Source organism: Aulonocara sp. 'chitande type north' Nkhata Bay, linkage group LG13 (assembly GCF_057382095.1).
Source record: "Aulonocara sp. 'chitande type north' Nkhata Bay isolate Kocher_YH1m ecotype deep benthic linkage group LG13, A_spYH_male_GT1.1, whole genome shotgun sequence".
In the NCBI taxonomy this organism is placed as follows: domain Eukaryota; kingdom Metazoa; phylum Chordata; class Actinopteri; order Cichliformes; family Cichlidae; genus Aulonocara; species Aulonocara sp. 'chitande type north' Nkhata Bay.
The window spans coordinates 31,828,065-31,855,080 of NC_141356.1; the positions used below are offsets into that span (position 1 = coordinate 31,828,065).

The 27,016-nt window shown below is 46.0% G+C and overlaps 1 protein-coding gene and 1 non-coding gene across 9 annotated transcripts in view; one reads left to right on the forward strand and one right to left on the reverse strand.

Annotated features, from left to right (window-relative positions):
- Positions 1 to 9,037: 9,037 nt before the first annotated feature.
- usp54a (ubiquitin specific peptidase 54a) overlaps positions 9,038 to 27,016 on the forward strand; it is a 42,097-nt gene continuing 24,118 nt past the window's right edge. The window contains exons 1-3 of one of the 8 annotated variants that reach the window (XM_086259957.1): positions 18,658 to 18,940; positions 26,188 to 26,436; positions 26,581 to 26,848. In XM_086259957.1, the coding sequence (XP_086116083.1) occupies positions 26,666 to 26,848 (183 nt within the window). In that variant the 5' untranslated portion in view covers positions 18,658 to 18,940; positions 26,188 to 26,436; positions 26,581 to 26,665. Of the gene's footprint in view, positions 9,269 to 18,653; positions 18,941 to 19,000; positions 19,430 to 20,049; positions 20,209 to 23,445; positions 23,636 to 26,187; positions 26,849 to 27,016 lie in introns of those variants that run through there. The other 7 variants (XM_086259952.1, XM_086259954.1, XM_086259958.1 and 4 more) reach the window with 7 other exon arrangements.
- Positions 11,500 to 11,573, reverse strand: trnat-agu (transfer RNA threonine (anticodon AGU)). The gene has a single exon. It is a non-coding gene; the product is annotated as a tRNA-Thr (tRNA).

Sequence of the window (27,016 nt, forward strand, 5' to 3'; positions counted from 1 at the left end):
TGTAGTTCAAATGATGAAAAATTTTCAACCATTAATGAATAACAGTGAAACCAATTTCAGTGCACCACAGCCAGACCTCCTCCATGACCAAAGGTCTGCGGCCGACTGAAGAAGGAGTACCCTTTTTTGTGAATATACAGGCCGAATCAGCAGTTTACAGTCTTCTATGATTCTATATTTCGTCGCTATAATCCACCAGAGTTTAAAAGTGAATTCAATAATAGGATTTGCGTGCGTAGACTGTATAGTTTCTTCTCCCAATCTTGCTTGTGGATGATATGATGAACAGTAATTTATCTTCATATGCCTCCATTTTGAGGTGCAGTCCGGTGAGCACCAGTAAACAATATATCTCAGCTGGGCTGCATAGAAGTATTCCTTGAAGTTCGGGAGGGCGAGTCCTCCTCTTTCTTTTCTTAGTTGGAGTATTTTAAATCTTACTCTTGGCTTTGTCCCTTTCCAAATAAATCTACTAACTAATTTATCCCATCTGCCAAATTGTACATCTGGTCTATGGACTGGCAATCAGTGTTGGGTAAGTTACTTTAAATTAGTAACTTAGTTACATTACTAGTTACTTCTATCAAAAGTAACTCAGTTACTTCAAGTTACTCGTTACTTTCAGAGTAACTAGTTACTAGGGAAAGTAACTTTGGTTTTACTCAGAATTCTCTTGTTAATGTGTTGCTTCCATAACTTTGCCAGTCTTCTAGCTTGCTTACTTGCCACAAGTGCACTGTGCCACCTACCAATAGAAAGGATATGATAACGTGCATATTTCCACGAGAGAAATCCCACGCCTGATTCTATCCTAGCCTGCTTTTTACATCCAACACAAAAACTGCAGTCGTGGTGCTTTCGATTGTACTCAGAACTCGGAAATTCTGCCTTCTGAATAGGAAGATGTAGGTAACACCAGACTGCAGATGAGCTGCATACAGAGCTGGACTGGGACAAAAAATCAGCCCGGGCATTTTGACTAGCCCGCCATTATAGGAAAAATCATAAAGCCTTTGAATGAAAACAAACACTGTTGTGACAGTGATGTTCACTGTTCTTATGGTATATATGTACCAATCTATCAATCGTTTGTTTTAAGATTCAGATAATTATTTTTTTAAAAGCGAGACATTTTAAATGAGAATAAGAAAGTATTTCTTTGTGCCCCCCTCTCCCTGTTAATGCCCTACATGGACCCCTGGCAACACTTTGCTAGACCCGCCCCTGCACAGTTACCAGCTGTCAGCTACGTAGAAAAGGATCCTGGTGTTATTTGTCTCTCAGAAACAGTTCATAACTTCCCTTCAACTCATCCATGTGACCTAAAAGGTAAACCTGTTTCTCCATCACAGCTCTGATGATCCAGTAAGGACATCTCCTGGTTTCATCTTCATGTTTCCCTCTCACCACATATCCAAACCGGCATCATGACCAGCAGGTTTACAGCTGTGGCTCCAGCAAACATCAGCTGATACTAGAAATTAATATTAAATAAATTCTAACAACAGCTGATCAAGCTTAAACGTGCTGCTGTTGTTTACCGCGACATCCGCTGGTTTCCTCTTTCTGGCGCAAAGTGATAAACAAACAAGAGAGACGATCAGCTGATCATTGATCAGTTTCATGATTGAAGTAGAAACAGGAGAGGGAGGGGGGAGAATGAGAGAAGAGGCAGCTGTGCAGCGTAAACACAGAGTAACTCCAGCTTTGTGCCTTTTTCATTGTAGCTGAAGTTCGGGACAAACTGTTCCTTTTCACCTCAACACGAAACGCGCAATATTTTCTCTGAATACGAGACGATTCCGTTTTTTACGGGACGGTTGGCAACTCTAATAATTAACCTTATGAACAAAATAAAGTTCAACATCAGTAAATTAGCACCACCCAGCTGTATAGAAACTCTGTCATGCTAGCTAGCACGCAGTACGAAAAAGTCAGCACAACTAAAATAAACTCCACCTAAACTTGGTTTATATCTGACCCAGATGGACTGCAGGTCATAACTTCTTACCTGAAGTTCAGTTTACCTGACACTCGGACCGGCGGCTGCTTCGGGTCTCTCCTCTTGCCTCCCTTTTCCTTCATCCACCTGCTGCCTCCACCACTTGCTAATGTTACTGAATCTGTGGAAGCTCCGTGATAGCCACCACACGAAGTAACGAGTAACGAGCCTATCTAAATCCCAGTAGCGAGTAACGTGTTCCCGGTTTTGGCATAATAACTAGTTACCGTGCTCGTTACCACAATAATAACGTAGTTACTGTAACGCGTTACTTAATAATGCGTTAGTCCCAACACTGCTGGCAATTAAGTGAATAGGTACAGTAGTCGGGGAAGCACATTCATTTTTATTACCTCTATTCTTGAGCTGAGGTCCATGACAAGTGGAGCCCATTTACTCAAATGTTTTTGAATTGCATTGCTACTCTTTACATAATTTGCCTCGTATAATGTGCTTAATTCACTGGTTAGATAGACACCTAAATATTTGATCTTATTTGAGTTCCATTTTAGTTTATATTCATGTTGGATTGATGTCTTTTGTCAGCCTTTCGTTATCTTGTTTCATTTCTGATTTCAATGATTCGATAGCTTTTAGTAGCTCACCAGCCGAGTCACTAGCTATGATATCGGAGCTCATGTTAGCTTGTCCTGTTGCGTTGTTAGCATTTGTTTTTGGGGAGGAAGTGGCTTTGTCCTGTCCCCTTGGCATTTTGAGTTCCCTTTGCCTTATTCCTCACCAACTGCATTCGCCTTGCTCAGCTGAATTGTCTGTTAGCGAGTTTCGGTGTTTTTCTATCCAGATTGTGGGGAGCAGCCACCAAACGCGTCAACTCACTGTGCCATGACACGGAAAGTCGTCCAACAAGAACCTTTTATTTGTCATAGATCAGGCATTGAGAAGCACCATGCTCAACCTGGAATAAGTCAAACAAATACTGACACTGACCCGTTTTAGGGGACGTAGAATCTGCGAGTTCGATCCGTGACGATCATAGTATATAACCGGAAAGCCTGGATGACCACTCCTAAGGTAACACGATCTCGTAAGTCCAGGCCTTGCAAAATCCAGCAGGGACAGGGAAGACAAATTCTCCTCCGAACAAGCAGTCTGAGCACAGGTGACCAGAAATCCTCGACGTCGCTTACCCGCTAATCCTCGTCTGAAGAGCAGTCTAAATTTCAGCTGGACACCTGCTCTTTCACCTCTCCTCCGCTGTGATTTGCGTGGATCCAAAAGGGTGCTGTCAAAAATCCAGACACTGGCAACAGAGGGGGGGATGAAGCCATTGTGGGAAGAAGAGATATCCAGGTCCACCATAGAGGAGCGAATAGAGAGTAGTGTCAGACGATCACAGACTAAGGCAGGCAATACATCAGAGATGAAAAAGGAGAGCAGGGCAGTCAGAAACAGCAGTGTAGCAGAGCGAGGGAAACTGCAGCCAGCAGCGGCAAGGCCGAACACAGGCGCCATCATACCAGAATGAGTGGCTCTATAGCCAGATTGAAGAGTAGAAGACAGTGTGGAATTAGTAAAAACTGAGGCGCTATGACACATGTATAACATATCATGTTATCCATGAAATCAATTTCTATCCAAAATTGAATTTTTCTAGGCTTTCTGTTCTACCTGTTTGGACATGGCAGGCTTGGGGTTTCTTCACCTTTTTTCTTTTACTCTCTCTTCATTTTTTTTCTTTCCTCTTTGATGGAGACGTGTCCAGACTACCTTTGCTTCCTCCAAAGGGGGCGGAGCTGTCCTTTTTTGCAACTCACCACCTTCATCTGTGCTGTGTATTTAAGGTTACAGTGTGTAAAATTTCACCACTAGATGTCAGTACATTGGAGATTGCAGTCAAGTTTTCTTACCCCTTCCAGATCAGGAGCACAATCCTCAGGTGCTATAGGACAAGTACGTTTTAGTCAGCCAAGACAGATCTGGATTCCCACCTCACCCCCAGAGTTTTACTCTAAATGTGGAAATATGTCAGGCCTCTGTTTACCTCAGCTGTAAAACTCTGTGAAAGGAGTCTGATACAAGTCAGTGAGTCAGCTCACTTATGATCGATGACAGGCATACTGATTCAATTCAATTCAAATTCTTTATTAGTTTAGCAACAGGATAAAAGTAAACAAAACAATAATATAAAATGACAATAATAGTAATCGAAAATCCCAGAGCGGTTATATGCCATTTAGGAGACAGGATGCAGTACAGATAAAAGAAATTGTTGAGCTGAGGTGAGCCGTTGAGGATATGCTGTCTTTAGTGCTGCTGATTTTGTATCGTGGTCCCCGTGTCTGCCCAGCCGACACGCTCCTCTTGGCCCACATTCCCACTCATGATTAGCTGTCATTACCTGTCCCCTATTTGCTATTTGAGGCTGGGATGCAGATCCTCTCGTCGCTGGATGGATGATTGTGCGAGACACGTTAGTGATCCTCTCAGCTCCTGTGAATCTTTGCTTAAGTGTTTTGTGACTTGTCTGTGAAGGTTCTCAGTCATCCAGGTCACTGTAGGCTAAGGAGCTTGGAAAGAAAAGCATCTGGACTTCTTTAAAGAAGTCCAGATGCTTTTCTTTCCAAGCTCCTTAGAGCTCCTTAGACTGTTTTGTGACTTGTGAGTAATTTCCCTCTCCTGTGTGATAGTTTTCCTTCGGGACCTTCCTGCTGTGCGAACGTGTGTGAGTTTGGGCGTGAAGACGAGAACGAGTGTGAGAGAGCTTCCTCTTGGACCTTTGGAACCCTGGATTTTCCCCTCACTGTATATATTCTGCGCTGGTGTTGTAAATAAACTGTGTTTGAGGCCCTGCTATCGACCGTGACATTTTTTCTCTGTTAGTCTCTGTTAGCTTCTCTTATCAGCTGTTAGCTGCTGTCAACCTCTGTTACCGTTAGTGGTGGTGGAGTGTGTGTGTGTGTGTGTGTGTGAGTGTGTGTGTATGTCTGTGTGTGTGTGTGTGCGTGCGTGCGTGCGTGTGTGCGTGTGTGCGTGCGTGTGTGTGTGTGTGTGTGTGTGTGCGTGCGTGCGTGCGTGCGTGTGTGCGTGCGTGTGTGTGCGTGCGTGCGTGTGTGTGTGTGTGTGTGTGTGTGTGTGTGTGTGTGTGTGTGTGTTGTTATAGCATTATTAGCTACAAAGCTGCTCTAGACTAAGTGTCACGTTATCGGTCAGTTTTAGCTGATGTCAGCTCGTTGACGTTTCAGAAACAGCATCACATCTGTTACCTGTGTTTTTAGAAATATAATTTCAAAATGGGCTCATTCTGTAACCTCTGTGTGACCTTTGACCTCCTGAAGGTGATGGTGTTTCTGTCGGTAGCCTCTCTGTATATGTAGTCTCCACAATCTCTTGTTTCCATCAGCTGTGGTCCTGAGCTACAGCTCTATCACCGTGGCGACAGAAAGCAGTCTGGTCGCTATGGGAGACGGGGCAGAAATAAGCTGTTGTTAGATGAGTGTGTGTGTGTGTGTGTGTGTGTGTGTGTGTGTGTGTGTGTGTGTGTGTGTGTGTTACATCATTACACTATGATGTAATTGTTTTTCTGCTGGTTTTAGTTCCTGCTGTAGAGTCTCATCACAGAGAAGCCTGCTGGGAGGAGGAGGAGGAGGAGGAGGAGGAGTGGCACACACTCAGCTTCCTCGTCTCTTTGGGGTTGTTTTTGTTATTGTGCATCTTTCTGGTTTATATCCCAGATTTCTCACTTTTGACTCACAGTGATGCGATCTGGTTAAAGGGGGTGTGTTAGATGGGTCATGTGATCAGGTTTCACGTCTGTGTTTCTTGCTTCTTGCCAGTGTTTGATCACAAATATAAAATTAGCGAGAAAATCATAATTACCTGCTTCCTACATTTGCATATTTCAGTAATTGGTTTCTTCTTCCCATGTGAGAGACAGAGAGAAAGAACAGCAGATCTTTGGTATTTTCCGTGGTCACCGGGATGTAAAACCTACACGAGTAGAATCAGCAGACCAATATGATAAAAAAAGGTTCAGAAATGATCGGGGTTTGGAAAGACTCAGACAAAAATGGCCAGATTTGATAGATTAATTATGGAAAGTCAAAAAAAGCTGTGGGGAATCCAGGATATTTGGCTGCTTTGGATGCATTGGTCCAACTCGAACAGCCAACACTGCGATGATGGGCTGCCACACCAACTGTCAGGGACACTCTCCAATTAACAAGAGATGAAAGACAAACTGGGGTACAGGACCACAGGTAACAAAGAGGACCTGATTACCACCCTATTGGCGAGGACGATCTGAAATCCATCCTGCCTTAAAATGCCAGGAACTTGTTTACTCCATTCAGAGATAGAAGACTCCGCCCACGGCAGAGCCAGCCCAACAATTCCACCTGAGACTGAAAGCCAGAGAACGCTTTCTCACCTGTTTAGTCTGGTGGAATCACACTCAGGTGATACCGGTCTCAGTCCTCATGAACCCCACAGAGCTGAGCAGGCTGGCAGGTGCCAGGTTTGAGCTAAACACCTCCACAAAGCCAGGTATGTGTTGCATTCTGGGATGCAGCAGGTTACCTAGCTGGGTAGCTAGCAGCTAGCTGTAAGATGAACGTAAACTCTCTGTGTTATCCACTGGGCCAGAGTGCAGCACCTTCTTCCTGTAATTACTTTTGTTACCCCCACCCTTACACATATCTGACCAATGAGCAGACTGAATGCTGTCACATGGTTTATGGCGACACATTTTGGTTCAGTTGCAGTTTTTTCTATGTGAAAGACACGAAACAACGAAAGGTTTCTCTCTGATATTTAACCTCTGTATGTCCGTCTATCTGATCCGTCCTGGTCCTGGTTCTTGTGATGTTGGTGTTTTTGTAGTTTGGCTGCTGGGTCAGGGTTGGCACACTTTGGGTGCTTCCTTTAGGGGTCTCCAGCAAATCATCTGCCTCCATCTCCTCCTAACATTAACTCTAAAACTGTACACATGTCCAGGTGTCATTGCTCTGATGGTGTAAAACTGAAACAGGTTTGCTTTGCTTTGTTGTTGCTCCTTGGTTTCCTCTCACTGCAGGTCTTAATGCCGATTTTTTTTGTCTGGTTGTTCACACTACAAATAAAATCTGACCTCAGTTTCTGTCCATTGACTCGCTCCGTCTCCAGTTTCCGCCGCCATGCTTTCTCATTTGTATTCTCTGGCGCTGATAATTGCCGTCCGTCTTGTGTCAGTGACGTAAAAGACGGATTTAATGTGACATGACCATCAAACAGCAGTCGCTTTCTAAAACATCGGATATGTATCTGATTCAGCACCACATACGAAAGTGACCCAGATCGGATTTGTGCTGTTGAAACTGTCATATCATGATCGGATATGGGTCACAGAGGGTCAAAGAAGTCAGATTTGATGCGCTTTGGCCTGCAGTGTGAACGTAGCCTTACTCTCAGTGTGGTTTAGAGGAGCTGCCGTCTGCGCAGCCACACTTCAGCGAGAGCATCCTGACGGCTGTCCTGATGCTCCAGGATTAGCTGTGACATCTGCAACGCTCAGCAGAAACACCTCACCACAGCAGGCTGAGCCACTTCATCTTTTCATCACATCCATTTTTATTCTTCTTCTCAAATGTTGACGTCACCACCCGTGGGCGCAGCAAGAGGAAGACGAGGATAAGCCAACAGCATCTGCACGTCAGAGACGAGACAAACAGCAGTGAAACACACACACACACACTGGTAAATGAAGAACGTTGACTGGTTTCTAAATTTACTCCCTGTAGTTGTTGATTCGACAGAAACTGGAAACTTTGCCCTCCGACTCTCAGACCAGTTCAGGACCAGTACCAGAGTTCCTCCCTCACTGGAGATCACCAAGACCTGTTCAAAGCTCATCTCCACTATTGCTGCACAAGGCACAGCGGCGTGTTACAGATATGGCCACGATGGCCACTTTTCTCTAACAGTGCTGTGGAGGAAGTTTAGCTCCGCCCTTGTTCACAGGACTGTTTGGATTCAGACACATTGGAGGGTTTTCCAGCACGAACGGCTGTTTGAGGTCACGCTGAAGCACCTCAGCGATTTAAGAACAGACTTTGACTCGACGCTCCAAAACCTTAGTTTACTCTTCCTGAGCCAATCAGAGGTGGACTTGCTGCTGTGTTTGCATCATTGTCCTGCTGCCTGAGTGCTCTTGAGCTTCAGAACTCCAAGGGATAGGCGGACATCCTCCTTCAGGGTTTTCTGGTAGAGAGCAGAACTCGTGGCTCCCTCAGTCACAGCAGAGCAGCCCAGACCATCACACCTCCACCACCGCGTCTGCCTGCTGCTGGGATCTTGAAACGCTGTTAGTCTGACGCAGATGTGACTCAAACCTTCCAGAAAGTTCAGCTTCTGTCTCATCAGTCCTCAGAATATTTCCCAGAACTCTCGGGGATCATCCAGATGTTTGTGAGACGAGCCTTTGTGGTTTAGTTGGTCAGCAGTGGTTTTTTTCCTCAGACTTTCCCACAGAGGCCATTTTTGCCCCGCCTCTTGCTTATTGTTGACTCATGACCTCTGACCTGAACTGAGCCGAGTGAGGCCTGCGGGGCTTTAGATACTGTTCCTGGTTCTTCTGTGACCTCCTGGATGAGTCACACTGTTCCAGGATTTCTCCTTGTGTGGCTAATGACTCTCACCATCATCTGACAGATTTTCCAGCTGTTGTTACAGAGTGGAAATGAGCTACCAATCTTAAAATGATGTTTTTAAAGTCATGTTTTAATCCAGAGTTGTTTGAAATCTGATTCAAGTCCCCAGACTTCTGCACCAGCAGGTGGCACACCTTGTCTAATCATGATTTAAAAGTAGCTTGAGTTTCTTCTTCTGCGGTCGTCCTCTGACATCAGCGCTGCATCAGAGCAAACACAGAGGAGAGGAGGCCTTCAGCAGACACAGAATATCAATATCACAGATCAATATGTGTGACTGATGACTCCAGCGCAGCCGGATGTTACTGCAGCAGGGAGGCTCACCTGTTGCTCCAGAGGGATGCTGTCCCTTTAAGAGATCCAGGAAGTGCATGGGTGCAGGGGGAGGAGGTGTGTGGAGGCAGAGGGAGGTGGTGCTTTTGAGGAAACAGGTGTGTGTGCTGACAGGGATGATGTCATTCTCTGGCTGAGTCACCTGGGAGACGGCTGCTGAGCGTGGAGGGAGACAAAGGAGGAGGTGAAGAGCTGCGACCATCGCTCCTGTTTGTCTCCCTGAGGAGGTGCGAGGAAGGAGACCCAGCCGAGAAGCAGGAGGAGAGCATCTGAATGCTGCTGTGTTAAGGTGAGAGACTGAATGAGACACCCTGATCACACCAAACTCCATTCAAATTTCACCTGATTTTACTTTAAAGCTTCACTGTGGAACTCCAGCTTAGTCCTGAGCTCCTTTGGTGTTTTGCATGCTTTGGCTCACTATCTGCTAACACATCTGTCCCCCCCACGCCCCCTCACCACCGCAAAAACTCTGAACAGGGTTTACAGCCAAACTACAGTCAGGTTTATGTAGCTGTAGTTCTTCGGTTTACAGGGTGACAGACCATCAGGTGTAATCAGAGTGTCATGGTGAGAAGAGTACGCCTGGGATCATTTAGAAATGGTGTAATTACACAGTTTGTCCAACATTGTGGCTCGTTACTGATAATCCTCTCAGCACTGAGAGGAGCAGCAAAGTTCCTCCAAATGGTGTTCGACTAGTTTGTGTTGCTGAAAATGTAATAATCAGCTGCACGTTTTTTAAACTGAATGGAGCCTTTACGGTAATCCGTCTGGCACAAAGGATCATCTCACTGCATTGTTAGGGTCTCAAAGACATTTCAGCTCTTCAAAAGAATCAGTCTTAACAGCTCACATGACAGGGTTGAGCAGTGACTCTCGGGACCATCCCCAAGCTGAGAACCCCACCACAGGTTAAATACCCGTTTCTTTTATGAATTTGCAGGAGTGTCGTCCATCACTTTAGTATTATTTTGCATCACTGTTTTAACCACTTTGAGGAACAATATATTTATAGAAGAATCCATTTGAAACGTGAGACGACTTTATGGATATCCAAATCACTTCGGTCTTTCCTTCCCTGAGGACTAGCCTGATGATGATTGGTTCGTAAGAACAAATTCTCTAGCAGCAAATTCTGAATATATGTTGGGTCCAAGTGCATCATTTCTAAGAATCGCACTGCTTTAATCATGCAGTTCATATTAATGGCATGCTTCTGGCCTTCAAATTTCTGCAACTTTTCGTCGGTTCAATCATCACTTTGGCTTCAGCTTCCTGCTGCAGGTCGGCTCACCGCTGTCTAACTGTGAGAGATCGCTGCTACAGGTGTCAGTGTGTGGCAGAAACACCTGAGAGCAAACAGGCGACTAACAGTCTGTCAACACAAAGTACTCGATGAAGCACAGTTGCCCCTGGCTGTGTGTGCGTGTCACCATCGTATGATTGTGAGAGTAAACAGTAGCGATGCAGAGCAGTGGAGGCTGAGGTCATGCAGGAAGTAGTCATAGTGAAATGAAAACAAGGTGATAGCAGCGTGGTGTCACATGACAGGCAGGTTAATGTTTAGCAGGTTTGACTGGTGCTGTTTTTATGTGAAACTTTATTGACTCACCTGTGTGTATCGTGCAATAATGAATCAAACTGCAGTTTACTGATCATGGATTATTGTTCTTCTACAGCTTCTACAGCTTCAGCGAGTATAGTTTTAACTCTTCACCACTTTCTAATAAAGTGAGAAAGTCATTTAAAAATAATCAAATTGAAATAAAAGGACAATAAAAGGTGCAGTGAAGGTGGCAGAAAATACATGGGTGTAGTTTTCCAGGTGAGGTTGTGAGAACTTCCAAAGTTGGAAACTTATCCCGTGTGTTTTACGATACGACGGTGGCGACACCTGAGGGAGCTGTAGCCATCACTCCGAACTCCTCGTGGGATGATGTCTGCTTACAGAGTGTAGGCGAGTTTTTCTTAGCAAAGTTCCTGAGTGAGTGACTTGATCCTGAAGCATCTGCAGCTGTTTGAACTCCCCAAATTCTAAGGAAAGGCGCTTCAGTGCTTCCTTTATTACCTTCTTTAGCAGAGGAAGTGTGACCGACATCATCTAAAAGTTTGTCAGCAGTGTGTTTGCTGCTCCATAACATAATCTGGAAGAACATCTGCTTTTAATCCAGATGTTGCCTTATGAGCTTGGTTAACGGGACCAGCTCGTGTTCAGTTTCAGTCATGCCTGTTGTTGTATTGCAGCATTTATGAATGTTATGAAAGCATTTTCAGATCAGCTAAGAGAAGGAAACGAATCCCGACTCTCGCCTCTCCTTCTCTCTCACTGCCTTCCCCCTCTCCTCTTCTTTATATTTAGAGAGTTTTGCTTAGCTGGTTAAAACACCTGCTAGGGTTCAAATCCCAGCAGTGCCTTTGCACTGATGTCTAACCTCTCCTCTTCTTACAAATGAAACAGGAAAAACTTGAACCACAGCACCTTCAGCAAACTTTAATGTAATGGTACCAAGAATTGCAAGGCACTGCTGGGACTTGAACCCAGGATCTCCTGTTTACTAGACAGGTGCTTTGGCCAGCTAAGCCACAGCGCCTCCTGCTGTGGTTGGCTTTCAGACATGTTCCATCATCGTGCAGCACCTGGGTGAAGCTGGAGGTTTCCATAAAGTCTGTGAAAAGTTCTAGCAGTGGTTCAGACTGTGATTCAATGCTGACCCTGATAGCCACCGACAGAACCACAGCACCTCCACCCACCTTCAGAAGGAGCCCTGAAGCCTCAAGGAGGCGCTGTGGCTGAGCTGGTCAACAGGAGCTCTGGGTTCAAGTCCAAGCAGTGCCTTTGGGCTCTCCATTTGAAACCATCTGCATCAACTGCATGATGGATGCATCTGCAACAAGGTGATAGCAGCGTGGTGTCACATCTGCATCCATCATGCAGTTAGGAAAGTCTTTGTATGTCCTCAGTTATCCACCTCACGGTACTCTTGAGAGCTTTAAAAACTTCTTTGCACCCGATCCGAGAAGCTTCTTCAGTTCTAGAACAAATGCTGGAGGGTCCCAGGCATTAAACCGCTAGTGGAGCTTCTGAGGGTTGTTCACCCAATATTGATGTCTTGGGCATGTCTAAATCTTCATTGTGTCCTCTTCTTGGAAACGAAGGAGAGAAAGCATAACGCCCAATGCTTCCCGCCATCAGCACTCATTAATGAAATGTAATGGCATTGGTAGGGAGGTAAGGCACTGCTGGGATTTGAACCCAGGAGACACTTAAAAGAAGCATCCCATGCTTCCTTTAAGTGTGTCTGTGATGAACCAGTGGCTTCCACTGGTGCTGTGAGGGAGGAAAGGATGCAGTAATGTGTGTTTTCATATCATAACTTATATACTGTTCACTGTTAGCTGTTCTGTCACTTTTCTGCCTCCCAAAAACACTTCCTTTGTTTCTGTTTTGTTTCCTGACTTTTTAAAACTTCTGTGGGCTTCTTTTCTATTTGCATTGTGTTGTGTTGTTAGGCTGTAGTGTATTTGACCTCTCAGGGCCACCGTACCAACCCCAGCTACGCTGCAGAAGTTTGCTAGCAAAGAGCAGTCCTGACTTCTCCTGCAGAGACAAGTGTTGGAGTGACTGTGATTGTTGAAGCTGTTCTGTGGCCCAGTAAACACAAGCAGCTGCTGTGTGTGTGTGTGTGCGCATGTGTGTGTGTGCGTGTGTGTGCGCATGTGTGTGTGTGTGTGTGTGTGTGTCTGTGTGCGTGCGCAGACTCTTTATGCTGGAATCTTTCTCACTTCAGCGAGCGCTTTGTTCATCATCTCAGATTCGGGGAGGGATGGTTGTTGTCAGATTGCAGTGTGTGAGGCGATGGAAGTGACTCACGGTGTTTGAAAACACGTTGGATGGCGCCCGCGGTCCAACAGTAGCACGCCGGCATGAGGAAACCACAGGAAATAAACAAACTGGCTTGTTTGTGAACTGCAGAACGTCACATTAGACATCTCATTCTGCAGGCAGTGGAGATTTTTGCAGCAGTGATGCATGAAAAAATGAGCTTATTTTCTGGTGAATATAAAGTGGTGTTTGCATGAATATTAAACTCTGAAATGAGTGAACAGGTGGCTGAACTCACAACTGCGTTTTCCCAAAAAGCTGAGACACTGTAAAACGTCAAAAGCAGAATGGCTCCTTCCTGTGTCCTCCCGTGAAGCAAGAAATTATCTGTAGAGGCCGAAACAGTTTGTGTAGCTGGCTTCTCGTCAGGGTCATTCGAGGAAAAGCCAAGTGAAGGTCAAAACACCCAAACTGCATAGGAACAAACCTCTGATAGGTCTGTGTGTGTGTTTTTAAAGGCTGCGTCCTCCTGAGGCCACATTTGTAGGCCGAATACATCACAGCAACGCGGCGAAGGCTGTTCAAATTCATAGACGCCTCCACATGCAGCCGACAAATGTGTCCTCCTTTTCCCCAGACTTGAAGGATGGGTCGGTTGTATTCCTCGTGGCCCACCATATCCCAGAATTCATAGCGCAACTCAATTCCTGTTTCCAACAATGACGGCAGCTACTTAGTTTTAATATTACTCTTATTATTCTTTCTGGGTCACAAAATAAAGTTTTAAGACATTTTCAGGCGAGAATGTAGCTGTGTAAACCTCAAATATCTGCTCGGTTTGTCAAGACATCACATATTTGCAAAAGCGCTCCGACGTTTTCAGAGACGTCTGTTACCCACCAGCTCAATAGCTGACCGGGGCGAGAACAGCGAACTCCCGGCACATCGTTGTCAGACACCATGATATATAAGTCACTTGGATAACTTTTCAGTGTTTGATTTGTTCCTGAGTAAATCGGTTTGGCTGAGATTAAAGTTCTAGTTTTCACACAGCTGAATAAACGTCAAACAGACAGCTGATTGATCATCAGAAGTGTGAGACGGTCGAGAGTTTACTCCAGTGTCCTGTTATATTTTAGATAGCACGGAGCAGACGGCCGAGTTTATTAAACTCCACAGAGACAGCGCTGACGCAGATCTGAAGGCTAGACTGTCCCATTTCACAGCCTCACGCTTCCGGCCTTCTCAGTCTTCAAAGGACCCGGCCCACGTAGAACGCGAAGGCCGGGTCCTGAGGAGGACGCAGCCTCTGAATTTGGATACAGCTTGTGTCACCATCTACCTGTCAGTCATAGTGGCCACGCCCCATAACATTGCAAACTTTAAGCCTTAATCCAATTTAAAAACTTGAGTAAAATAAAATACAGGTGAAAGTATCTACAGGGATCAAACAGTTTGTGTATCAGGCTGTAAACATGTTTATTTCTGCTGGAAAGTTTTAACATGGGAGTCTATGACCACTGGCTCACTGCTGCCTCTGCTGGATGTTAGAGGAACTGCAGCTTTTCCAGCCCTGTAGGCACACACTTCAGGCTGTTAAACCAATAAAACTTTACAGCCCTGTCCCATGTTGGACCCCATCGTGTGTGCTCTGTTTTCAGATTTCCATCCTTTGTTCTCATCTTTTCTTTGACGTTGTTGCTGAAGCTCTCAGGCTCAAACAGAAACAGTATAAATCTGTGCCAGCGCTCTCTGATGAACACGCTGTGTGTAAATGAGCTGAAACCTGGTCACTGACACTTGTTACCGCCTGTAGCAGGACAGTGAAACACAGGAACGAGAAGATAACTTTAGACTGATGTGGCAGCCCTCGGAGGACACTGTGCCTTTTTTTGGCGTGGATAAACACAGCTGGTGGCGATAAGCGTCACTCAGCAGTGGAACATCTCAGCAGGAGCTTCAGAAACAGGCTGGACAGTTTCCACCAGTGGAAATATCCCGTCAGTGCAGTTAGACTCAGATCTGAGATCAGCCTGGCTGTTCCCCCACGCTGTGATTTAAACTGTGAGTCCTGAGCTCACAGTCGTCATGCTTTGCACCTCTGAAGTAAAACATCGGCTGACACAGCCTGTGTCTGATCTGATTTAGTCGGTTTATGTTGAGGTTGTTTGTCAGAAAGGCTGGTTCAGAAAAGTGCCAGTGATTAAGTACCAGGATGCATTCTGAGCACTCTTGTTGCTGAATGCAGCGATCTGATTGGTGAGAGCTGTTAATTACTCCTGTGAACAGCTGCGTTAGAAGATTCACAGATTTTACATGTTCGCGGTTTAAAGGCCCAGCTCTCACATTTGACAGTAAAAACATGGCGTCTGTCCACTTTAACCACACACTCCCTCTAACCACTGTTGTCTGTGTGCTGTGACCTTTGACCTCTGTACCGCTCACTCTGCCTCCCTCTGGGTGGAAAACCACCCTCCTCCTAACTTGATTCAGTCAGACGTGAATCGAGATTAAAGAGTTGAGCGAGCTCAGAGATCGCCCCCTGCTGGCCATCAAAAAGACTGCAGCTTTAAGGTGCTTCCACTTTCCCGAGAGTCTCTTTAATACTTTAAAGAATAGAAACTGCAGAAGAAAGAAAGAGAGGCAGCGGAGAGTCTTTTGGCACGTTCACACTGACATCGTCTGCTTTTAATTAAAAAGTCAGAAGCAAACAAACGAGCGAGTGAGCGTGAAGCGTCTGCTGCTGCGCTCCGGTTCAGCCCAGTTTAACGAGAGCCAGGCGGATTCCTCCCAGCAGAGGAATGTTTGAGGCTGCACTGCGGTTCAGACGTGTTCTCCACCCAAACATGAGCCGAGCTGCTCCTGTTATTTCATTAAACAGCGTGGACTTACTGCTCGGCCCTCCTCCTGTTTTTACCCTGGCTGCAGCAGATCCTCTGCAAGGAGAAACAAGTCTTTACGTTCTGATATTAAACGATTCTTTAATGACTGTGTTCTATGAGCATCGTTTCTCTGGGCCGGTGTTCCCTGGGGTTCATCGAGTGCTGCTGCTGTTGTTTCTGGACTGCAGCTGTTTCCACTCATAAAGTCACTCAGCTTCAATTTTCTCTGTGACATAAAAACCATAAATTAATTTTGTTTTGCTGCGGTTTCATTTGTTTCCATGTGAGCAGCTGTATGAGGTCTGGGAGTGACCCTTTCAGTATAAAAGTCAGGCTGAAAATATAACAAACTGTGGAAAATCCAGTTTTAATCTATTTGCTGTGTTATCATATTTAGCAAATAAAAAAATCTAAATCTGTTGAGATGTGGGCCACGGTGAGCAACGCACAGTCGAAAATCAAAAACAGGATTTTTCTCTCATTTATTTGACTGATTTTTCTGCTCCTTAATTACTTTGGTCATGAAGTGTGAACAGCCACGGTGGAGCTCTCAGTTACAAGCCCAAAATCTGTGCCATGCTTCATATTTTCCAAAACTGCCCAGTGGGCCACATAGGGGTCTGTGCAGGACCAGTTCTGGGCCCCGGGCCTTATGTTTGACATCACTGAATATCTATGATGCTGGATTGTTATAGACAAAGCTACAGCAGTAAATGTGTCATTAAAATCATCTCCAGCTGCAGTTTGGTAAGAACCCTCTGCTTTTTCACCACCAGGGGGCAGCATTTTAATGTGTTTTCTGGGTCTTTCTTTTTTCCGTTTCTCCAAATTCATTAGGAACCGAAGATTTTTAACTTCACTAAAAATGGACAAAAATAAGAACAAGTTGTTTTATGCCCTTTCCAGTGAAGGTCTTAACTCTGTATTCTCACAGATAGGTGGGGTGTGTGTATGTGTGGGGGGGTTGCTATGGCTGTGCCCGGGCCCCACGTTTTCTTCATCTGTCCATGTCAGTGTGTGTGCCGACTCAAGGAACAGAAAGGACTTTTACTTATTAAAACCATGAATGATGGTTTAAACGTGCGCATCATGAGCCCTGTGCAGCTCCTGCAGTCAGAGCTGAGCCCAAAGTGTCCTCCTGTGCTCCGAATGTGATCAATAACCTCGTCGATAGAGCCTCACACACACACACACACACACACACACACACACACACACACTGATGACTTCAGCACTGCTGCGTGCTGCACAGTCAGCTTGCAGGTCTTTATTTTCACCATCACACTCCCAGATTAGTCACTTGTTTTCAGATACAACTGTGCTGATAAGCTCATGACTTTATTTAAATGTGATCATACTGAATTCACCTAATCTCACAGTAAATCCATATGTTTACTTTAAATATACCCTAAAGGGTCCAGTGTTAGGACACATTTAGCACAAAAACATTCATCATTTTTTAAAAACACAACAAATGTCCCTTAGCCGCTCTTACATGTTGGATCAAAGAAACGGGTGGTACCAGAGATTTACTGTAAAAGCATACTTCAGAACAAACGTCATTATACAAGCTGCTTGCATGTTACTTAGTGAGAGTGAGGGAGAAAAAATGTTAGATATACACACTCGAGGACGTTTGGGGGGCGAAACGATAACTTTAAAGCATCAGTGCTCTAGTCCCAAAAGCTGCAGTTCCTCTAGTGTCCAGCAGAGGATCCAGCATGAGTCAGCCCCCATAGACTCATGTTAAAACTTCACATGAGAAATGTTTACAGCCTGATACACAAATGATCATTTCCACCTTAATTACAGCTATATTAAAGTTTTGTTACGCGATAAGAGGAAGTCGAAGAGGAACGTAGAGAAGGAGAGTACCTCTATATGCAGATGACACAGTTTTACATAGTGGAGAACGGAGACTAACAGTTTATCAGGGGTTCGTTTCAGGAGGCAGAGACAAATGACTATTAGAGGCGTGGCCTCTGTGACTGACAAGTGGATGGTGACACAGACAGCTGTAGCTGCTAGCTTTGTGTTTGTGCTGATGGAGCCTTTTTAATGACATAATGGCTGTATCCCAATTCAGGGTCTGCAGCCTCAACGATCCTCAAGGGCCGCGTACTTAAAGACCGCTAAGGCCGGAAGTGCGAGGCTTGTGAAATGGGACGGTCTAGCCTCCGTTGCACTGCCCAGGTTGCCTAGCAACCATGATACTAACAGCTGGAAACGTGTCATACAGCTGTGTTTGACAGAGATGAAGGAGAAAATCTTTTGTTCATGTGTTTGTTTCTACATGAGCTTTGATCATTCTCTGTAAGATGAAGCTCAGCTATTGAACGGCGTATATTTTAAAGTAAAGGCTTTAAAACCAAGTTAGTACAAACGTCACTAATGTCACATGACTTTGCCGACATGTGGCCAACAGTAATGTTTTAATGTTCTTCGTTATTAAACATTTGCACATCAATAAGTGACATCATATTCAGTACTTAAAGTGTACTCTTCAGGCGCCCCTCATCCGCCGTTTTTTTTCGGCAAAATTATCCACACCCACCGCCGCGCTATGCATTCTGGGATATGTTGGGCCACGAAGTCTACACCACCACGTCCTTAAAATTCAGGGAGATGAAGGACGCATTTGAGGGCCGCATTTCGAGCAGCCTTTGGATTGGGACAGCCTTTGTTGCGTCGCGGTGACGTAATCGGCCTTAAAATGCGGCCTTTAAGGCTGCAGACCCTGAATTGGGATACAGCCTGTGTGACCAATAACATGGCTGCTGTGAGGTCACCGTACCACAGACCTATCAGTGTCTGTAACTCCACCCTCTCGTCCTAACAGGGCTCTTCTGTCTTGGCAGCAAAAATGTCCATCTTTTATATACAGGTAATGCTGGCTCAGCGGCTGAGCGTGCACACTTTGTGACGTGTTTTACTGCAGGTGTAACACACATGAGCGTGACCAACGGAGCTTAGTTCCGGTGTTTTTCCCGGTTCAGTAAAGGACCTTTGCTTGACTTTTACTTGAATCACCCTGAGGAGCAGCAGCAGTCCTCGGAAGCCTCCGTCTCATACGCACGCACGCGCTCACGTGCTCACACACCGGCGCACGCGCTGGTGCTCGCGCCCCATGCTGCAGGTAGTAACCCCTCCCCCTCCGTCCTGCCGCTTCAAACACAATAACCTCCGCCGCCGCTCCTTCCCCGGACACGCCGGCCGCCTTCCCCCGGGCTCTGCCTCGCTGCTCCGGCCACAGGTGAGCTCCTTTCATGCCTCCGTGTTTCCGCTTTCTCGCCTGCGTGTTCAGCTCGAGCCTCGAAATGCAGCAGTGTCACCAGGCTGTCGGTACCGGGCACAACCGGGACCCGCTGGCGCTGCCGGGCTCCCCGTCCGGCCGGAGTCCGTGCTGGCAGCTGGAGGCTGTGCCCGGGTCAGCCCGGCCCGCCGAAGCTGCTTCGCCCTCATTGTTCTCCCGTGAAGTTTGCTAGAAGTGATGTAATGTAGCCCCGGCGGCGCGCCGGACTCCGGTTAAAAACTGCGGGTTTTCCGCCGCACTGCTACGCTGCTTCTGCGCACGTTTCGGGTTTGATCCCGACTCCGTGTGTCGGGGTCACTCACACACCGCGTACACACCGGTCCTCATCTTTATGTCATCGATCCCAACTCCATCCGTGGATCCTTGCTGCTCTTCATCACCGGGAACAACAGGCTGGGACTTTTAAAGAGATCTGTTTGGTTATGAAATGTAAGTGTGGGCTGGAACTGAACCAGCCGAATTAAAGCGCTGTTCCCGATTTCTAAAACGGCATTTCTTTAATATTATTTACCTTGTGTGCTGTGCTTAGCAAGCAAAGAAACATTAAAGTGCCATATTTTTAAAAGGAGTTTGGCGCGGTGCGACAAAATGCGATGGAACGAGTGGTTTCTTAGATTTTCGTGTAACAAATGAGATTTCAGAGCCAAAAACTACAAAACTAGCTGCTCTCATGTTCCACACATGGGTGGTCACCGATTGTGGTTTAATGAATCATCGTGAACAGAAGCAGGTTTAATCGGAGTAAAACAACCTGTAGGTCTGGTTTCACTGCAGCTCCATCAGGCTGAAGCATCTCCACCTCTCAGGGAAGTTTAGGAGGTGCAGCAGCTCTCACTGTCCTGCAGGAAATGTGAGTTATGTAGTGTGCCGGGGCGGCCACTGAGGTTTAAATTAAAGAACATTATTCAGCAGTATTCATGGGAAAATAATGTGCTGAAAGAACAGGAGGAGGAGGAGGAGGAAGACCTCCTCCCAGTCTGGATGATTTACTGTTGATTCACTGAACTGATGGAGCTGCTGCTGCTGTGAGGAATGTGGAGAGTGAAAATTAGAACAATACTTTGAGAGAAGAGGGTGTGATGGGAAAAAGTTTGTGAGTTAGAAGCTTTAAAGTCCTGTTTCTGAAGTGAAACCAGAGCAGCATCATCATCATCACTGATCGTTACATCTGAGGCTGACATCCCAACACCGGACTGCAGATAAGACACGTGAGTGAGAGCTGAGAGAATAATTAACCGTGGAGCTGTTATTGTCGTATCTGTGTAACAGCTTCTAAAGTTGGAAAGTGTTGTTGGAAAATATTCAGACTTGAAATCTGTAGATTTTTGATCAGGGAATGAAGAACACGTCAGACGTGCAGTAAAACGATTTTCCAGCTCAGACACAAACAGATAATAACAGTGATAATAAAGTTTGTTTGTACCGCACGTTTCAATACCAGCGTTACGACGCGCTTCCTGGAAATGATGAACAAACTGAAAGAAAATGATAAATCTGTGATTTTAATCATTAAAATGAACTCAAAGCCTGAGACGAGCTGTAAATATTCTCCAGCAGGAAGCGTGGGTCTGCGAGAACCCCACTCGTGACCTCTGAAGCTCTCACAGGTCTCAGCAAAGTTTGGCAGGTTGCTAATGACAGGCTAAATGAGAACGCTGGCGTCGTTAGGGCTGCTTATTTTAAATATGTGTCTTTAAAAATAGTTAAAAACCTTCCAAAGTGAGCAGAAAGGAAAATGTCTGCATTGTGCCGCAGTGATGTCAGCCGAAGTGTGGACAAAGGGCCGTGCTGTACTTTGGTGTGATACCACTTTGCACCACAAGATGGTGCAGTGAGCAGTCACGTGTCCACAGCGTAGTTCAGTTACAGGTTAATGCTGGCGTTTCACTTCCTGTGATTGGCTGAAACATCTGTGAGACACCGGATCGGTGCCGCTCTGGTTCCCTCGACTGAAACAGGATTCTTTTCATCACAGACAATAATCTGTGTTTTCATCAAGTTGCATCGACGCATTACTCTTAATCAACTTTAAAATCAGGAAACACCGCTAACGTTAGCCACACGCCTGCACTGACTCACTAATGCAGCTGATGTACATCATCGTCTGCATCACTCTGCTGCCAAACCTGCAGACATTACAACATGTAAACATCATTTTTTGGACCGATTGTGAATAAAACATGACTTGAATTCATGGGAGTGACAGCAGGCGTCTTTTCTTCTGCTGCTGGTGTTTAAAAAGCAGCCACTCTGAGAGCTGCTGAGGCCGTCGTCCTCGGCTCGTCTGAGAGCCTCACGGGGGAGACGACAAAAAGCTAATTCCTCCTTTCACTGAGTGGAATTAAGTGATTGAAGTGCTCCACATTCCCAAATTCTCCGAGTTATTTTGGGGCCGTGGCGGCGCTGAAGGACAGCTGTATATTCATGAGCTCTCCTTTTTAGTCATTAGTCCCCAAATCTTCCTCCAGACGAGCTGCCAAGCAGGTCAGCGACGCCGGGTCTGCCCGGAGAGCGTCTTAGCGGGGATCTGCACAGATCTAAGCTCGGCTGCCGTTAAACGCCTTTAAAGAAACCGCGTCCTCCTCCTCTTCTCACCGCCGTCCGTCACCTCCTCATTATTGAGTGTTTTCTGCATCTGGCACGTTTCATTTTTACAAGTATTGACTTTAATTTGATGAATAAATGTTGAGCGGAGGCTCCAGGGAGTCCCGCAGGACCCGAGAATCTGCACTTTACATGAATCGAGCTTCAATCGATTTGTTCCAGCTGCCGGAAAACATCACAGAGCGTTTATTAGATTCATCCTGTGGGCAAAGATCCAGGCACAGCAAAGGGAACAGCCTGTGTCTGAGGCCGTCTACAGAGCACCGAAGCGGACAAAATAAATCGCATTTAAAAAATCAAATAAGCTCAAGAACAAACTTTTAGTGCTTATTTATTATCATTATTATTATTTAATTCCAACTATGATAAATAGGGCTGCCACGATTAGTCGACTATCAAAATCGTCGACTGATTTAATAGTCGACGCGTCGTTTGAAGCTTTGTAAGATCCTGAAAGACGCAGGAATAAGTAGCAGGATTTAAGAGTGTAATAACGGACTGAAACAGAAGATGGCAGCACTGCATGTACAAGGATGCCAGCTGCCGTTAAACCCGAAGAAGAAGAAGAAGAAGAAGCAGCTGTGTCCCAGAATTCATAGCGCAGCCCAGCTCAGTTTCCAACAATGGCGGCAGCTAGTTAGTTTTAATATTACTCTTATTATTCTTTCTGGGTCACAAAATAAACGTTTAACATATTTTCAGGCGAGAATGTAGCTGTGTAAACCTCAAATATCTGCTCAGTTTATCAGGACACCACATATTTTCAAAAGCGCTCCGACGTTTTCGGAGACGTCTGTTACCCACTAGCTCGTTAGCGAGCCGGGGGCTAGGCTCACTAGAGCCGTGAGAACACCGGACTCCCGGCAAATCGTTTTCAAACCCACCGCCGTCTTTCACTACTCAGGTTAAACATGATATATGAGTCACTTAGATAACTTAAAAATGTTATTGTTTGGCTGTTTTCAGTATTTTATTTGTTCCTGAGTAAATCGGTTTGTCTGAGATTAAAGTTATAGTTTTTACACAGCTGAATAAACGTCAAGCAGACAGCTGATTATCAGAAGTGTGAGATGCTTGAGAATTTACTCCGGTGTCCTGTTATATTTTAGATAGCAAGGAGTTTATTAAACTTCACCGAAACAATCTGCAAACTTCATTAAAATTTAATAAACTATCATCTTGTCTTTATTGTTAGTTAGCACAGACCTTAAACACTTAAAGCTGTAAGCTAATGATAGTTATATAAGAGCAGATGCTGCTGGTGCAATAAGCTGTTCATTATACGTCCAATGGATGATGATCTGATTAGTCGACTATCAAAATAATCGTTTGTGGCAGCCTTAATGATAAATCGACTAGTTACTGCATGTCAATTATTTTTATGGTACTTTATATTAAAAATGAGCATTAAAATCATTAAAATATCAAATGACAAGAACATAGCTGTATTGTATGTATTATTGTATGTAATGTTTGGCATAATAAGTATAAGCAGATTTAAAATTACTTTAGGTTAATAAGTTGAAATGAGCCTCAAACAGCCAAATATTGATCACGTCTTATTGTTTTTATATTTACGTCATCGTTCGTTTCTTAACTTCATTGTGGTCTTTGTTTATTTGGTGAATCGTTTTTAAAGAGTCTCAGAGACCAAAAAACCTGGGTTTGGTTGTTTTTGCTCGCTGATGAGGAGCTGCGAGTCTGAAAACAAGGCGTGAGCTCACGGACCGAATCAAATCGATGCCCCCCCCCACCCCAACCCCCCGGCTTTATCCCAGCACCCCCACTCTGCCCAGTGCTCCCAGTGCAGCCGCGGTCAGCCTGCACACAGGCAGCACCGAGCCAGCCTGCTGAATTAGAGGTGATTATATCGCTGTGTGTGTGTCTGTGTGTGGCTGTAAAGCCTCTGCGACAGACTGCCGTTTTGTTACATAACCAGTTTTACACTAAATCAGCCTCGGCGCTCACCGGGAGAGGAAATGACCTCCAACCTGTGCTACCACTAATCGCTAACAGGAAGTTAGTCTACAGGTAAAAACCCAAACACCCTAAAAGTGTTAGAGCGGGCGATACGATTGGTTTTCTTTGTTTCACCTGTTTGCTGGTCAGCTTTGGAGTTTTCATTAATCACTCTGTCATCACCTGTAGGCCCGGAGCTCCGCCCACTTCATTATTTTTAAGCCTGAGAAAAGAATTGTGTCTGACAAAGACCTCACTAGTCGGCCTCAGCTCAGGATTTATCAGATAACTCAAACTTGTGTCCCTCACTGACTCACAGGCTGGAGCCTCCGATGGACGTTAGAGGAACTGCAGCCTGGATGTCCACAGCGCAGCGACCCTCAGTGCCTCGGTGTGTCTCAGTGCACTGGAGCCGCTTTCATTGAGAAAAATGTCTTGGATTGAATAATAGCTGTAGTGCCACCTGCTGGTTTACCTGCTGTATGTATTTGCCATGCAGCAGGTTTGGGAGAACCGGATTAGAGATCGTGCAGCATGAACGTGTCGTTTGGTCCTCGTCACATTTTAGTTTTCTGCGCAGGAAGTGAGGCGAGTCGTTCGGAGTTTCACTCGAGTTTCACTTGAGCTCCATGAGCTCCTCGCTGCCTCTCAGCCTGCCTTTTGCTCTTATTCTTTTCCTTTAAATGACATTTCACTGCCGCAGAGGCAGTCGAATGATCCAGGCTGTTAGTTTGCACTCACCACGCTAAAATCATTTGAACCCTCTTAGATCATAAACAAAGCTGTACGTGTTGTAAGGCAGAAATCACAGCAGTGGTTTGTTGATGATGCAGCCCACGCTGTTTGCTTCACTCTAACCCTCTAACCCTCGGGCTTACAGCCAGACAGAGAACACCTCTGACCTCAGCGAGGTGAATTCAAACGCCCGCCTGAGTCTGTGCTCAGTTGGACTTTATGAAACCGGTCTCAGTTCTGAACCTGTCATGGCTCCTTTGGAAAAGTGTCCACACGGAGACTCGGTCCTGCACAGAAACACCCGCAGACAGACGGCGTAATCCTGACCAGACAGACGCATCTGATCAGGCTAATCCCTCCTCACCTCCCTCTGCTCTGACCTGCAGATTACCACATGCACGCACACACAGGCACACACACACACACACGGACACACACCACTTCAGAAGGCACTGCGTTGTGTAACCCTTTCCTAACCCAAACCCTGCTCCAAACCTTTGCATTGATCCTTCGAACCAGGAGGTTGGTGCAGGTGGTGCTGGTCGTGTGAGGCGTGCTGGCGAGCGCGTGCTGGCGAGCGCGTGCTGAGCTCAGTGAGCTGTTGAACATGCACACCATGTGACTCATAACCTGTGTGAGTGTTTGGCTTTAGTGGGCAGTTTGCATGGAAACAGCCGAGGCTAAAGAGGGAAACACTTCAGGAGCATCGCTCCGCCCGCCGGAACGCCCATCGAGTCTGACAGTTAATGATCAAATGTGCGAACCCGCCTGGCTGTGGCACATCTGTTTCACAAGAGCGCTGCGTAGGAGAGGAAACGCCGACTCACAGATCTACGCCTTTGAGGTCTGAGCAAACTGAACCCCGCCTGAGGCAGCACAGCAGCTCATTTTCAGGCTCAAAGGTCAAAGGTGAAGCCTGGGTCTGGTTTAACCAATGAGGACATGATCAGAATCAAAGCTCCAGTCTGGACAGGGTGGTGTTAAAGGTCATTAGGCCCAAATCTGAGCCCGTTTCCCTTATCGACCTGGCTCCACCTCTTTCTGTGTCTCATGTCTGGTTTTCTAACATCTGTATATCTTCACATCTGCGTCTGTCTTAATCTTGCGTGGGGGAACAATACCGAGAGTGAGCGAGGGAGGTGTGGGCAGGAGTGGAGAGGGGGTGACTGCAGTGAGGAGGAGGATTCCTCATTACAGCATCTGCACTGCACAGGCCTAACATTATCTCAGTCTGGGGTCTTAGAGGAGCTTCACAGGCCAGTTATTACAGAGTAATGGCAGCCTTGCAGCCTGTCATTACCCAGCACACCTTCATGTCTCTGCTCCTGCAGTTTGCACACAGCTCGGGCCCTGCTGCGCTTCTGCTGATGTCATCAGTAACCGTGCACGTGTTTTAAATCCGGAGGGTGTTACACGTCCGCTGAGGCCCTGCTGGGCTTTAAACAGCAGGAAGTGTTTTACTGTCATTTAGATTTAAGTGTTAACGTCTAATGGAATCAAACGCACGCTCACAAGCTCATCAAATGGAGCTGCAGAATAAAGCAGGGTTTGGTATCAGGGGTCGAGGCGATGGATGCACACAAAGTTTTACAGGTTTCTGTTGTGGTGAAATACTTCCTGTGAGCTTTGGGGACGTCGCAGCACCTCGAACTGCTTTACAGCACCCTTTGTGTTGATGTGTTGGAGCTGGGCGCTGCTCTCGGGACATTTCAGTTTCTTCATCCTTCCAGGCTCAATCGGTCCACACAGAATATCAGAGACGTTTGTCTCTGCGTTTGATGAGCAAGAGGTTGGGTGTGTGTGAGGATGGGGGAGTCAGGCAGAGCATGAACGAGCGCGACGGTAAATAAAGTCCTCCTCTAAAGCCTCCCTGTCCTCTTTCTCTCCAGCAGGTATGTTCCGATTGGCTGCCTGCACTCGACCTCTGACCTGAGTGTGTGTCCGACCTCAGCCCCGTGGCCACGGCGATGAGGATGACCTGCTCTTGCTGATGTTTGAAGGGTGGATAGAAGGGCAGGAATCCTGCGATTACACAGCAGAGGGTTTTGGGAATACTGGGAATTGTGCGTGTGGAATATTCAGCCTGTAAACAGATGCTCATTAAGAATGTGAAGCCTTTTATTCCCTGAAATACCGAAGTGAGAAATTTTAGATAACTGATACATGTCAAACGTTCAGACGATTTATTGTTTTTTTACATTTTATTGGATGCTAACGTTCCTGTTTGACTTCACGTTCTTCGTTTCTGGATATTTTTATCTCTGCCTCCCTCTTGGCTGGAGGAAATGGATCAATCTGCACTGAAGCGAGAATACGCGACAGGAAGTTGATCCCTACAGGGAGTGAAGACGAGAACAAACTGGGAATATGTCGTGGAAGAGGAACTACTTTGCATCAGACAGCAGTGGAAGTGGTGTCAGCGGAGGAGGAGGAGGTGGGGCTGGGACGCAGGGAATCCTGACACCTCGCACCATGACGTCCATCGCTCCCAGCAAAGGGCTGAGCAACGAGCCGGGACAGAACAGCTGCTTCCTGAACAGCGCTCTGCAGGTACCGCCTCACACTCTGACCTTTGGCCCCAGCTTTCAGGCTCACACACACACACACACACACACACACACACACACACACTGACATTATCAGAGCACTGTATTAATCCTGTGAAAATGTTAACATAGAAAGTATAAGCTGTTAAAAGGAGTATCATTTATATTCGTA